General features: G+C 37.0%; 1 protein-coding gene and 1 long non-coding RNA gene across 2 annotated transcripts in view; both read right to left on the minus strand.

The window, feature by feature from the left end:
- LOC121244109 overlaps window positions 1-5,379 on the minus strand; it is a 24,971-nt gene extending 19,592 nt beyond the window's left edge. The window contains exons 1-3 of the long non-coding RNA XR_005936382.1: window positions 5,369-5,379; window positions 4,980-4,983; window positions 1,188-1,190 (exon numbers count right to left, since the gene is read on the minus strand). This is a non-coding gene — a long non-coding RNA (uncharacterized LOC121244109). The remainder of the gene's footprint in view (window positions 1-1,187; window positions 1,191-4,979; window positions 4,984-5,368) is intronic.
- Window positions 5,380-5,800: 421 nt separating this feature from the next.
- On the minus strand, window positions 5,801-9,287 carry LOC121244102 (probable LRR receptor-like serine/threonine-protein kinase At2g24230). The gene is given in 2 exon segments (XM_041142155.1): window positions 5,801-6,385; window positions 6,388-9,287. Coding segments are annotated over 2 exon segments (2,568 nt in total). The 5' UTR covers window positions 8,582-9,287; the 3' UTR covers window positions 5,801-6,011.
- Between the last annotated feature and the right edge of the window lie 3,818 nt (window positions 9,288-13,105).

Genomic DNA, 13,105 nt, shown 5'->3' on the forward strand with positions numbered 1-13,105 from the left:
CACCGGTGACGGATCGGAGGTGGGGTTGGGTCCAATGGGTTGCCAAGAGGTCGGGGATGAAGTGGTAGGAAGATGGTGGCCAATGGTGGTGCGACGGCGGCGCAACGGCGGAAGGAGTGCCGCGGCTTCGAAGAGCTACTGGTGGTTAACGGCGGCACGGATGGAGGTGAGATTGGTGGGGTGAGGTCGCCGGCGGCTGGGGAAGCTAATGGGCTGGGCGGTGAGGGCCACCACCGGCTCACGGCGGCGCTGGCGTGAAGGTGGCCCGCGGCTTCGTGGGGGGCGTGTGGGCTACCGGCGGCGAGGTAGGGGCTGAGGTTTGGGAGGTGAGGTCGCCGGAGGGAGAGGGAGCTGATCGGCTGGGCGGTGTCGCGCACGGCGGCGCGACGGCGGCGGGCTGGGCTGTGAGGAAGAACGGACGGAGAGAGAGGGAGGGAGAGGGAGTGCGCGGGAAGGAGAGGAAATAAAGAAGAAAAAGAAAAGAAAGAAAAGAAAAAAGAAGGAAAGAAAAAAGGAGGGAAAAGAAATGAGGTCCAATCCTCATAACTTGGGTCACAAAAATGATCCAACGGAGATGATTTTAAAACCACAAGTTAAATAAAATAATTTAAACGTAATGGTAAAGTCAAATTGAAATAATTAAATCCCACGGTAATTAATTTAAATATTAAAAGCAATTTAAATGCATAACAATAAATAAATATTTGGAAAGTACATAAAAAATAATTTTCACCAAATAAAAATCATAGAAATAAACTTACTAAAAATCCAACCAATTTTAAAATAAGAGGATAAATTTTTGAACAATCAAAAAATAATCCTTCAGTAAAAATACACTGAAATACGGGGTGTTACACTCTTCCCATTACCAGCTACTACCAATGCTAAGTTTCCAGGTGAACTATTTCTTCCACCACCTAGTCTTCTCTCTTCAGAAAAGAATTTACTGGTAACCTCTGAAAAAATTATTTTCTCCTTCCCATGTATCAAAATAGGCTTCATATGCTCATAGGAAGATGGAAGAGACCAGATGAGCCTCAAGGCTTGATCCTCATCATCAATTTTAACTCCAATAGATTCTAGCTTAGAGACAATGCCATTGAGAACACTTAAATGATCTGAAATAGTCGTACCTTCACTCATCTGCAGTGTATGAAACTGCTCCTTCAGGTACACCGATTTGAGACGCCCTTTGTTTGATACAACTCTTCGAGCTTTTCCCAGAGTTCTTTTGCCGTAGATATTCCATGAATATTTGCAAGAACATTCTTGGTCAAGCACAGACGTATCGCACTTGCTGCTCTCAAATCCAGATCCTCCCAATCTTCATCGCTCATTACAGATCTGCTCTTTGTTTCATCAGTCACGCTAGTATCACTGCTGACTTCAGGGATTGGTCTGCCTTTCAACTCCTTATGTAATCCTGATTGAATCAAAATATCCTTGACTTGAACTTACCACAAGCCAAAATTGATTCTCCCATCAAATTTCTCCACCTCATATCTGATAGAATTTGAAGCCTTACTTCTTGACATTGCCTCGATGAATTTTACCATAAAAATGAATGGTACTCACTAAGTAAGTTTTCAGGAAAGATTATTCTTTTTTAGACAGAACTTCAAGGTTCTCAGGAAAGATTGGAGGGTCACACTGAACCACTTAAATACCAGTCTTCTAGACAGAACCTCCTTAGACTGTACGTATTCACACTACCACACCAAAGCTCCACCCACCAAAAAGAACATAGTGGTTCTGATACCACTTGTTAGGAATTTAGACCTCTCAAATTCACCCATAAGATCCACTTTTTGGTGAAATATGAAGAAAAATAGAGAAATAATAACAACACAAGAATTTACGTGGAAACTCCAAAAAACAGGAGAAAAAACCATCAGACCCAGAGAAGAAAATACACTATGTGAAAAATTATTACAATTATATAATTTTTCTCCTCAACCCAAATGACACCTACAAAACTTTCCCACTAGTAAAACTTTAACTCTTACCTCTTTCTTTTTAACAAGAAAAGGCTAATAGAGGATTTTTCTTAGAGTCACAAGTTACTAATTAAGCTTATGATTTTGTGTAATTAACTAAGAGGCCAAACACCTTATTTATAAATCATGGGCCTTGGTTCCCTTTACAAATCCCATCGGTGTGAGATTCCAAAAGGAGCACAGACCCATCAAAACATGCAGGTCAGAAAGGATGAAAAAGTCAACATCGATCCACAATAGTGGCTTGAGCATCAGTACAGTCTCCTCGCTTTCATCTATGGAAGTAAACAATAAATAAAATGTAAATCGGCATAAAGCCTATGTGTCCACAAGGTGTTTGGAAAATCAACTATATTTAATGATTTGTACAGTCTTTCGTGCCTTCACACATATCTCAGTACAATGGAGAACGAAGACCCTCTTGTTTAGAGGAAGAAGATGATATCTTTGGAGTTCCCAAGATAAAAGTAGTTGAAGCCCAGAAGAAGCCTTCCAAAAGTCATCCAAGATTCCCTTGGTGTTCGGTAGGGAAATTCCTTTTATTGAGGCCTTCAGGAGTTGTGGCTGCTGAGATGTCATCTTCATATCCTTGTGCGATTTCCTTTGGTGTCTGACTTGCTTCCGAGTTCTTTATCACTTCATTCACCTTTGTCTTGTCTTGTCTTGTCTTGTCTTCCTTTTTCTCCGTCGTGTTTTTGAAGATTATCACAATAGGATAGGCCTAATTTATTTAGTATCAAACATTGGGTAGAAACGGTAAGAAATACTAATCCTTAATTATTAATGAATATAAACATTGCTAGAATCATATTTTGTCCATAATTTTTTTAATTTTTAAATTATATTTTCTTCATCACTTTCCAAAAATGAAGAAAGATTAGCCATTTTAATGGCTCACACCTCCTCTTTTCCCTAAAGATGGTGCGTGGGCATAAGCATCTGGTCCTCAAGGCAAAGCCACTGTAGGAAAATATTTTTCCACCCATTTAAATCAATGCATGGCAAATAAATTTTCAAAATACAAAAACAAAGAAGTGGGAAAAAAAAAAACAGATAGTTTTCTGTAAAAGTTTGGCAGTTAATTATTTATAATTAGATGTCTTTGGAGAAAGAGGGAGACCTTGATCTATTTAGTTGTATCGATCATCTATTCCACAAAAAACGAAGTGAACTCTTTATAGATTTGTGTTATTACTATTGTATTCATTCATTCCATAGAGATACCTATTCACCATGAGGTATCTTCTCACCAAGTGACACCTTTTCCACCGAATGCTACCCGATCTTCACCAAGAGATAACTCTTTCTCCTCTATTTTTCACGTAGAACTGAAATTTTTCTAAGGATAGAAGCCTTAGAATGGAGTTATTCTTTTTAACATTCTACATGTATTTTTACATATTTATAAAAATATATCATTGACTTATATTTTTTGTTCAAATCCTGTTTCAGTAAGCTTCTGTTGTTCAATCGATGGCTCGTAAGGCACTGGCACAGCATGGCTTGAAAGCAGCTGCTTCAAGTGAGACTTGGAGACAAGTTGCCCATGAAACCATATATAGCCCATAACTTGTGATTGAAGGGGGTTTGGTTTCTATTAACATGTCATGATGGATACAGGAAACCATGGTGGATAATGTGGGTCATGGTTGTTGTGTGTTTCGCAGCTAAAGTATACATGGTTATGGAGTAACACCTTGCTCACGTACGTGCCAAACTCTGTCTTAGCAATTTAGTCTAAAATGCGAAATATTTGATTAAATATGAATAAAATAATATGTTACTATGTTAAATCACTAGTTATCTTAAAAACAATCAACAAAGTGGAATGTCATTGTAAAGTAGATAACTATACTGAGTTATACTGATGTAGTATATGGATGTCTTTCTGAAGTGGAATTGGTATAAACCCTTTAAAGCATGACTTCAGCTTCACCCATGACAAAGATAGTGAGATGAGATGATGAGAGATGATCTGTGAATAGTAGTTAAATAATTTTTGAATAGTAGTGAAATGATTTGAGTTAATATGTTTTATGGAGTTTTGGGAAATGAGAGAGAAAAAGTTAAATAAAAATATTATAAAGTTAAAATATTATTATAATATTATTTTTATTTTGAAATTTGAAAAGTTGAATTATTTTTTGTATTTTATTTGAAAGTTTGGAAAAGTTGTAATGATTAGATGAAAAAGTTAAAAAGTTGAAATTAAAAAGTATTTGTATTTGTAATGTTTGGATATTAAGATGAGTTGAGAGAATTTTACTATTCAAACTAGGTTATAATACCCGCCAAATGAAACAAAACACTTGTGCCATGACCTAAATTCAAAAGATTTTCTCTTATGCTTAAAGAAAAAGGATTTTCTTTTATAGATAATTGCTTTATGGTGCTGGAATTCACAGTTGGTGGAGAAGTTTTTGTATGAAAATAAGGGACAAAGTATTCTAAGATAACTATTTAGTCAAAGTAAAACTTAAAGCCTAGTTTGTTTTTGCAGATGAGATGAGATAAGATGAATTGAAATAAAAGTTAAATAAAATATTGTTGCAATATATTTTTTTAATATTATTTTTATTTTGAAATTTGAAAAAGTTGAATTGTTTATTTTATTTTGTGTGTAAATTTGAAAAAGTTATAATGATTAGATAAAATGAGACGAAAATAATTGTGAAAACAAACTAGACTTTATTTTGTGTGAATAATAAAAAGAGTTTATTCTTTTTACATGCCATAATTGAAAAGTACCACGTGAGTTAGAAAATTAGAAATGAGTGTGCATTCAATTTTGGTGACCACCTTAACTGCACACACCGTAAGAAAAATAAGAATGCAGCCAAGTTTTGCTTTTGTTTTTCAGCTTAAATTGTTTTTCTTTTTGTCCAAATCTGGAAAAAATGGCAAACTGAACTGAACAAAATCTACCCCATTCCTAAAACTGCGATGGTTATGTCCTTTTTATGTAAGGCAGGTTCTTCCTACCATACTAAGATGAGGCAAGTTTCCATTTTCATGGACCTACTGTGGTAGGAACCTCTCACCTCTCATTCTAATTTGGGAACTGCTAGGGCAGAGGTGGTTCTACCACAAGTGCAAATGCACTTTTTTATTTTGTGTTTATTTTTCAAGTATTTTTTAAATTACTTTAAATGTTTAAAAAAATTACAAACGGATTTAAAAACACTTCTTTAATCATTAAGTAAAAAAAAAAAAATCACCAACGATAGCCTTTCTCGGTGGCTATCCTCGCTTCTCTCTCTCCTCTCATCAAACTTGTACATTGATAAAGAGTGCTGCATTTTTGCTAAATTTGAGTTCCAATTGACAACCATGTTTAAGTTATAACCAAATTCCTCGACAAGTGCTGCTACCTTCTTGCTTTCATGTGCATAGCCACAACCTTATATACACATTCCTCAACATGGTCCAGAGGTGGTCCATGAATTGATTATATAGGTTATGCACCATACTGCTAATACCACCTCTAGAATATATTCTACTTAGAAATAGAACTATAGAAAGATACATATACTAGCATACAAATTCACATATCATGGAGCAACCCTAATCATTTGTCTTCAAGAGACACCCCTAAAGCATTAACTCCAAAGTCAGCTTTGATTCCTCATTCCATGGCATTAACATTGAAAAGAAACCAAACCAAAACTCCATCTCCCCCACTGGCCAATATGCCTATAAAGTTCTAAATATATTTGTTATAGAGGCTTTTGTGAGTAAATGTGAACCAAATGAACTCTTATATTGTATGTAAAACCGCAAGGAGATATATTTGTGTTAAGGAATAAAGGATCAAACTCTTTCTTTGTATAAATTAAACTTTTATGCCACCAGCAATGGAAAGGTAATGGAAAGACATCAAAACCAAAAGCAGAGTTCAGGGCTACTGTACATTCCCCTCCATGGCAGCATAGAAAGAAACTCATAACAGAAAAAAATAACAAAGAAGATATAAAGCAAAGTAAGAAACTCCGCTTTTATCTTCTTTTTTCATGTTCATCCCTGATGAGATGTTGGCTCAATATCTTTAAGAATTCCAACTATTTGCTGCATGGTAGGTCGCTTTGAGGGAAGGTCAGCCGTGCACAGATACCCGATCTTGAGGGCCTCCTCCATTTGGTCACTCAGTCCTGTATTTTGTATTTTCAAATCAATCGCTCTTGACCCTTGGCCCTTCCTCACTAATCCTCGAACCCAACTCACCAAAGTTGCTTCTTTCTCCTCAGGATAGTCATCTCCAGTTGGTTTTTTACCAGTGATTAGCTCAAATAGGACAACCCCAAAGCAATATACATCAGATTTTGGTGTTGGGGTATCATATTCTGGCTGAGAAAACTCTGGTGGCATATACCCCGGTGACCCTTGGCTATCTCCTCATCCAAGCCATTGCCAAAAATTTTAGCCAGACCAAAATCTGATAATCTGGGCTCCAAATCATAATCCAGATACACACTGCTAGCTTTGACATCTCTATGAATAATTGGAGGTGAGCAGCCATGGTGGAGAAACGCCAGTGCTCGGGCTGTACCAAGTGCAATTTTGTGACGAAATCTCCAAGTTGTTAATAACCCTTCAGAGCCGACATTTTGAATTCCATTAATATCATCTTCTTCCCATGTATCTGTGCTCCAATCCTCGGTAGTCTGAACCCCAAGTGGCAAGTCATGAAGCAAATTCTGCAGGTTCCCATTCTCCATGTAATCATAGATTGCAATTCTTTGATCCCCAGCTAAGCAATATCCAGTCAATGGAACAAGATTGGGGTGTTTAATTCGACCAAGATGCTCGAGCTCTCTTGCAGCTTCTTGCTCTGTTAATGTTGACCCATGGACCAAAACTTTCACTGCTACATGAATACCACCGGGTAGAAATCCTCTATAAACAGGCCCAAATTTTCCTTCAGCCAAAAGAGTGCCACGGTCAAAATTTGAAGTTGCAGACAGGAGGTCTGCAAATGTGATATTCAACAATGGTTTCTCAAAAATCACCACGGGCACTGAATTTGCATGCTTAACATCAGCTACCCATGTGGTTGAATCAGTCTGGAATGAAAAGGGGCCTGAAATATGTTGTTCTTCTTTGTATGATGTCTGCTTTACAATCCACATCTTACTTTTCCTTCTGCAACCAAATGCTAGAAATAGCAATAACCCAGCAAGCAAACAGATCATTGAGACGGTTAAAGTCAGAGCAAGCTTCATTCCCTTATGTTTGGTGGGTTTTCTTTTGAAGAGCTCAGGGTTTGCAGCAATTGGACAGCTGTTAGATGAACCAAAGAAGGCTGTTTGGAGGGTTTCGGGGGAGAACTCAGAAGCACAGAGGGTTATGTTATTGTAAGAGAAGTTGAACTTCTCCATCCATGGGAGTTTCTCTAAGAGAGACAAAGGAACTTCTCCACTCAAGTTGTTGTGTGAAACATCAAGAAGTTGGAGGCTTTTGATACTTAGCACTGGAATTTTCCCAGTAAGATGGTTGTCAGAAAGATCAAGTGTATTCAAATTAACTAATTGTGAGACTTCATCCGGAATGTGACCAGTGAGAGCAGTTTTAGACAAATTGAGATATTCCAAGTCTAAAAGCATTTCAATTCTCGGGAAGCGTTGCCTGTTAAATCTATTGTGTGCAAGATTAAGGTGTTTGAGATTCTGGGCTTGACTCAAATTATGGAAAATCTCTCCACTAAGCCGATTCTCAGACAAGTCTATATACACCAAATGAGACCAATTGTAACTTGAATTGAATTGTACCTGAGAAATATGACCTTGAAACTGGTTCCTACTCAGGTCTATAACCTCCAGCTGCTCCTGCAACACAGCCATTACAGAACCCTGGAACAAATTTCCAGAAATATTAAGGCTAGCTATGGACTTCATTTCCCAGAAATCTGAATCTTGGCCATAAATCTCATTTCCTGCAAGGTTCAAGGTCTTGAGCTTGGGAAAAGCAGCACCAAAACCATCTGGAAGAGATCCACTTAGCCGATTCGATGAAAGATCAATGGTAACTAGGGACTGGCAATTCTTAATTCCTGATGGGATGCTCTGCTCAAAGCTGTTTCGATCGAGTTTAAGGACTTGCAGACTAACTAGGGAGCTTATGGTTGCCGGAATTTCCCCAGAAAAATTGTTGCTTGAAAGGTCTAAGATTTCTAGCATACCAAAATTGCCAATGTTGTTAGGTAGGGACCCAGAAATCCGGTTGGAGGAGAGATTAAGGCTCCTGAGTAAGCCTAAACTCCACAAATCTGAAGACAAACCAGTGATTTGGTTGTTACTAAGATCCAAATATTGAAGATTGGTGAGCTTGCCAACGGTGGTGTCAGGAATAGAGCCAGTGAGGCCTAAACCAGAAGCTTCAAACCGAACAACATTTTCTTTTCCGGCATCACAGAAAACCCGTTGCCATGAGCAAACTGGAGCAGAGAAGTTGTAGACTTGAGAAGAAGTCAAACCCATCTTCTGCAAGAACTCAGAGACAAAGAACCCATCTGTGTTGGGTTGTTGAGAAGCCAAAAGTTTGAAGAAAAGTGTGAGAACTAAAATGGAGCCAAAGAAACCGTAACCCATTTGGGAATGACGTCGAAGATTGAGAAACAATAGAGTATGAAGATTGAATACAAAGCCTCCCCAGTTCAAAACCCTCTCTCAAAGCTTCCAAACTACCATCACTCGATCATAAATGTTCTGGGTCCATCTCAGAAAACAATTTACTAGTTTCTGCAACTACGCATAAGACAAAACCAACACCCCAGTGTTTTAAGACAATACGAGTGTTAGGCTCAAACACTTCCAAAAAGAAACACTTTCCCTGAAGACTCAGGGGGACCCTTGCAAGCAAATATATTCAGTGGTAGTATTCAGATAACAAATGAGAATTTGAGGACCATGGAGCTTCTGGACTTTGAAGAGAGAATGCGAGTCTTACCTTGTCTGGCTTTGCAGGTATTTGAAAACTAACAAAAACAAACAACCCAACTGAAGAAGCACTTTTGTCTCTCTACAGAACATGAGGCAAGCTCTCGGTCGGCTGCATTGAATTTAAATAAAGCTCCATATTTTTTTCAAATGGTGAAAACAAGGAGGGTCCATTCCTAGAGGCAGAAAGAGACGCACTTGTAAAGAAAGGGTATTGGGAAGGGAAGAAACCACCAGCATGGGGCGGTCAGAGGTTGCTTCATAAATGACGAATTGAATACAAATATCTGTCATGGGTTGGTGAATTTATTCGGAGCTTGTTGGTGGGAATTCAATGATTCTTCATCGAGTGTTGTTAATCTTCTTTTTTTTCTGCCAATAGAATAGGCTGTTACCTTTTTCCTCTAACTAAAATGCAATCAGCTTTTTGTCGAAAGTACGGTAATTTCCTTCTTACATATAAAAAGTCAAATATTCATGGCTTTACTCAACCGATTAAAATTCTCTTTAATTTTTATTTGAATTCAATACTCACAAGTATAAGAGAGTTGAGGTCTTCTCCTTTCTCTTTCCAGCCGATATATCCTTTCGGAAAAATTTAATTATAAGTGATTATGCGTATTAATACATGTACTCATTTAATATGATTGATCAGAAAATAAATTTTATTAAAAGCAATACTAATTTAAATTTAGAATATAAAGACAATAACATTAGTATGCAGATTGGTACGCAAACTTACTTGTACATAACAAAATTCTATCCTCCTACCATTGTTTTTGGTATAACCCCATTTCCTCTAACCAGAGGCAGGTGGAGAGTTGACTCCACCCTCCCTCCCCCTATCTGACCTTCGCCAGACCTATCCAAAGTTTTTTTTTTCTAGCTTTCCTTTAGTTTTCCGCCCATAGTACCAAAATATGTCAATCTGCTATCTCCCAGCCTCCTACAACCACCATGTGCCCCACCATCAGATTCTCCAGTCGCTTATATGTTATACAGTAGAAGAAAACTAACCAAAAGAGCGGCGCATATGTCTTACACACGGCTCACACTGCGTGTAAGACTCACGAGTCGTTGCGCCAGGGGAGGTCTATTGTCGCCACTCGAGACACCATCGGGGTCAACAGCTTTGGATCTATTAGATTAGACCTATACTTTACTGCCAAGGGTGGCGCATGAGCTACAAGCACCTCCACAGCCAGTGGCGGTCTTTCGCTGGCGATTCGATTCATTTTCCGGTTGTTAATTGCCTATATTCATGTTTTCCCTAACCAAGGACCAAGATAAAGTGGTTGTGAAAATCTACTTCAGACAGTCCAACCCAGCAAAATGAAGCACACATCATTTCACTGCTGCTTCTAGTTGTAGTCTTATAGTTTGTTTATCAAACCATGTAAAAAGCGCTTCAAGCGGCTTCCCCTTGTGGGAAATGGGTGGGAGCCAAACTTCTGACTCCAGATTCCTCTTTTTTTATTATTTCACTTGTGTTGTATTTATTGGTCTTAGGATGATTGTTGGAGACTCTCACCCTATTGAATCTTGTATCTTGAACCCCTTAGTTTATCTATGATATGCTTGCTTGCTTAAAAAAAAAAAAAAAAAAAAAAAAAAAGAGAGTTAAATGCTATTTATTATTATCTATTTGAGTAGACTCACTTTATGTATCTTACCTCTTCTTACTTAAAACTCTCAAAGCCTCAAGCAAATATTTAAGGAAGTTTTTTCATTTTGATGAAAATAAAAGATGCTTCCATTTTATGCATAGTAGTTGAATTGAGGTAGATATCCTCTGATTATGGGAGAAGGCAGAAAAAACAGTTACTAATTTTTATCATTCATGGGGTTCTATTGTCCAACATGTGGGAAGAAAAAATAGCTAAAATAATATGGAAGAGATCTTGCCCAAGATGTTTAGTTTGAAATGCTGGATAGCAAAAACCATTTAAAATTCTCTTAAATTGCGTTTAAATACGGCAGCATGCATATTCTATTCTCCCTACAGAAACACTTTAAATGATGCGTCTACAATCTGCAACTGAAAGACCATAAAATCAACCTTTTCTTCCACTTAATTGTCTGGTTGATAACGAGTAATGTTGATTCTTTATATTTATATTATAGTGGAGATTTCTATGGATTAGATACGAGTGCTGGTAGGAAAATGTATTTTGTTGACTTAAACCCTTGAAAAAAGTTTCTTCCAAGTGGACATTTGTTTTCTTTTTTCCCTCTAATCAAAGCATAGCAGGAACCACTATATGATGGGGCCAGATGAGTGTAGATTCAAGGGACCATGACAGTGATCTAGAATCAATTTATCTGGGAGTGGGGCATCCACAACAGATTAAAAAACAAAGAAAGAGAATTGAGTGTCGTGTTCTCTGATCATGTGGAATCATCTTAAACAATCCATACTGTATAAGTTCCCATCAAATGTGAAATAGGGATCTACTCTATGGCCTTGATCATTGAGTTGGCCCCCCATAACCCTTCTGTCTCCACCTCTTTCCTGTAATTTCTTTTTAAGAGTTTGTGGATGGAAAATAATGGGTTATGAGATGAATAATGATTAATCTCTGCGTCATTAATAACTTGGGCACCTTCCTTGTAATAAACACAGATTACCCAAGTCATGCACATGATCAGGGGGCCTGAAAAGTTGAGAATGACCCTTTTCCTGAGCAAGAGAATCATGATATTTAGCAGGAGTTAGAGGTCATTGCACATGGGAAGGTGTCCCTTTCATCATGTACAAGGTGTCTGCAATCTGCATTAAACAATGATATTTAGTACAGTCTTAAAAATATGAGAGAGAGAGAGAGAGAGAGAGAGTTCAGCACGCCAAAACCCGACAGAAAAGGAAGTGGGGAGGAAGAAGCATTGAGTCTAGTAATGATTTGCATTGATTGAGGATTGAGGACTGAGGAGTAAGAAATAATCAACCGACATAATCAGTATTCATAATTAAACATCACATATCATTTATATTATTCTCTTAATCATCAGATCAGATCCCAGCAAGCTTAATCTTCAAACAAAGTTTGATAACAAAAGTCAAAGTTTTAGCTGTTAGCATTACCATACCTGCGAGTACTAGGATGCATGACAAGAAAAAGACTCAAATATTGGGACTCTTGGACCTAAAATTCTTCCTTAGTTGTGGCTGGCTAATGTTTGGTAATTCATAGATAAGACTTCTACTTTTTCTTTATCTTTGGTTGCTTTGCAAATTGTTTTGACAGTTGGTGTGTTAGGTTTTAACTTTTGAATTTGCAAAATTCCAGTGTCAATCAAGCCTATGGCTTATTTGGGTTTTGTCAAGTGTGGTTGGATCTCAGGAGATACTCGTAATTTAAAGCTAATTATTTTGCTGCAAAGCATTGGAGGGGTACTCACAAAATAAAAAATAAAAAACCCAAAAAATAAACAATTTTAAAATAAATAAATAAATAAAGTATTGCTTCAAACTCAAACTCTCCAAAATGTTGAAATAAGAGAAAGTTCATAAATTTCTACGTAAAAGAAAATAATTGAGATCATAAGATGGATTAAGGTTATTTCTCTAAAGTTTTATACTTAAAATTTAGAAAATAAAACACATAAAATAAATCCTATAATATTCTTCTGATCTAAATCCTATAGATTTATTAAACTGTGCCTTCATAGTTCATCTTAGTAAGATATGTTTCTCGTTAGCAGGACCAGAACAGAACAATAGTAAACCAACTGTCTTAAATTTGTCTTCATTTTAAATGGGGGTCAAAAACTTTGTTAGGGGCTCTGCAACTGCAGTAGGCAGTGCATTATGGTTGTATTTACTGTGAAGTGACCAAACATTTATTTAAAAAAATGTATGCTACCTCCAAGAATGTGCTCAGATACTCTCATAAATAAGGGACAGATAACACTTTTTTATTTTTTTATTCAAGGGACAGATAACATTTAAAAGTTAAGAAATCCAACCAAACCTTATTTTTATATGAAAAATCATATTTGCATAAGTATCGTGCAGCTATTTAAAATAAATAAATAAATATCGAATTCACGTGAAAAGAAATTAATTTTTTAATAATAGATTCTATTCTTTTTCAAAATGATTATACAATACTTACATATCTCACAACTATATGTAACATTACCCTTTTTATATTATTTAGATTAATAAGGTTAGAT

This window comes from Juglans microcarpa x Juglans regia, chromosome 8S (genome assembly GCF_004785595.1).
Source record: "Juglans microcarpa x Juglans regia isolate MS1-56 chromosome 8S, Jm3101_v1.0, whole genome shotgun sequence".
Taxonomy (NCBI): Eukaryota; Viridiplantae; Streptophyta; class Magnoliopsida; order Fagales; family Juglandaceae; genus Juglans; species Juglans microcarpa x Juglans regia.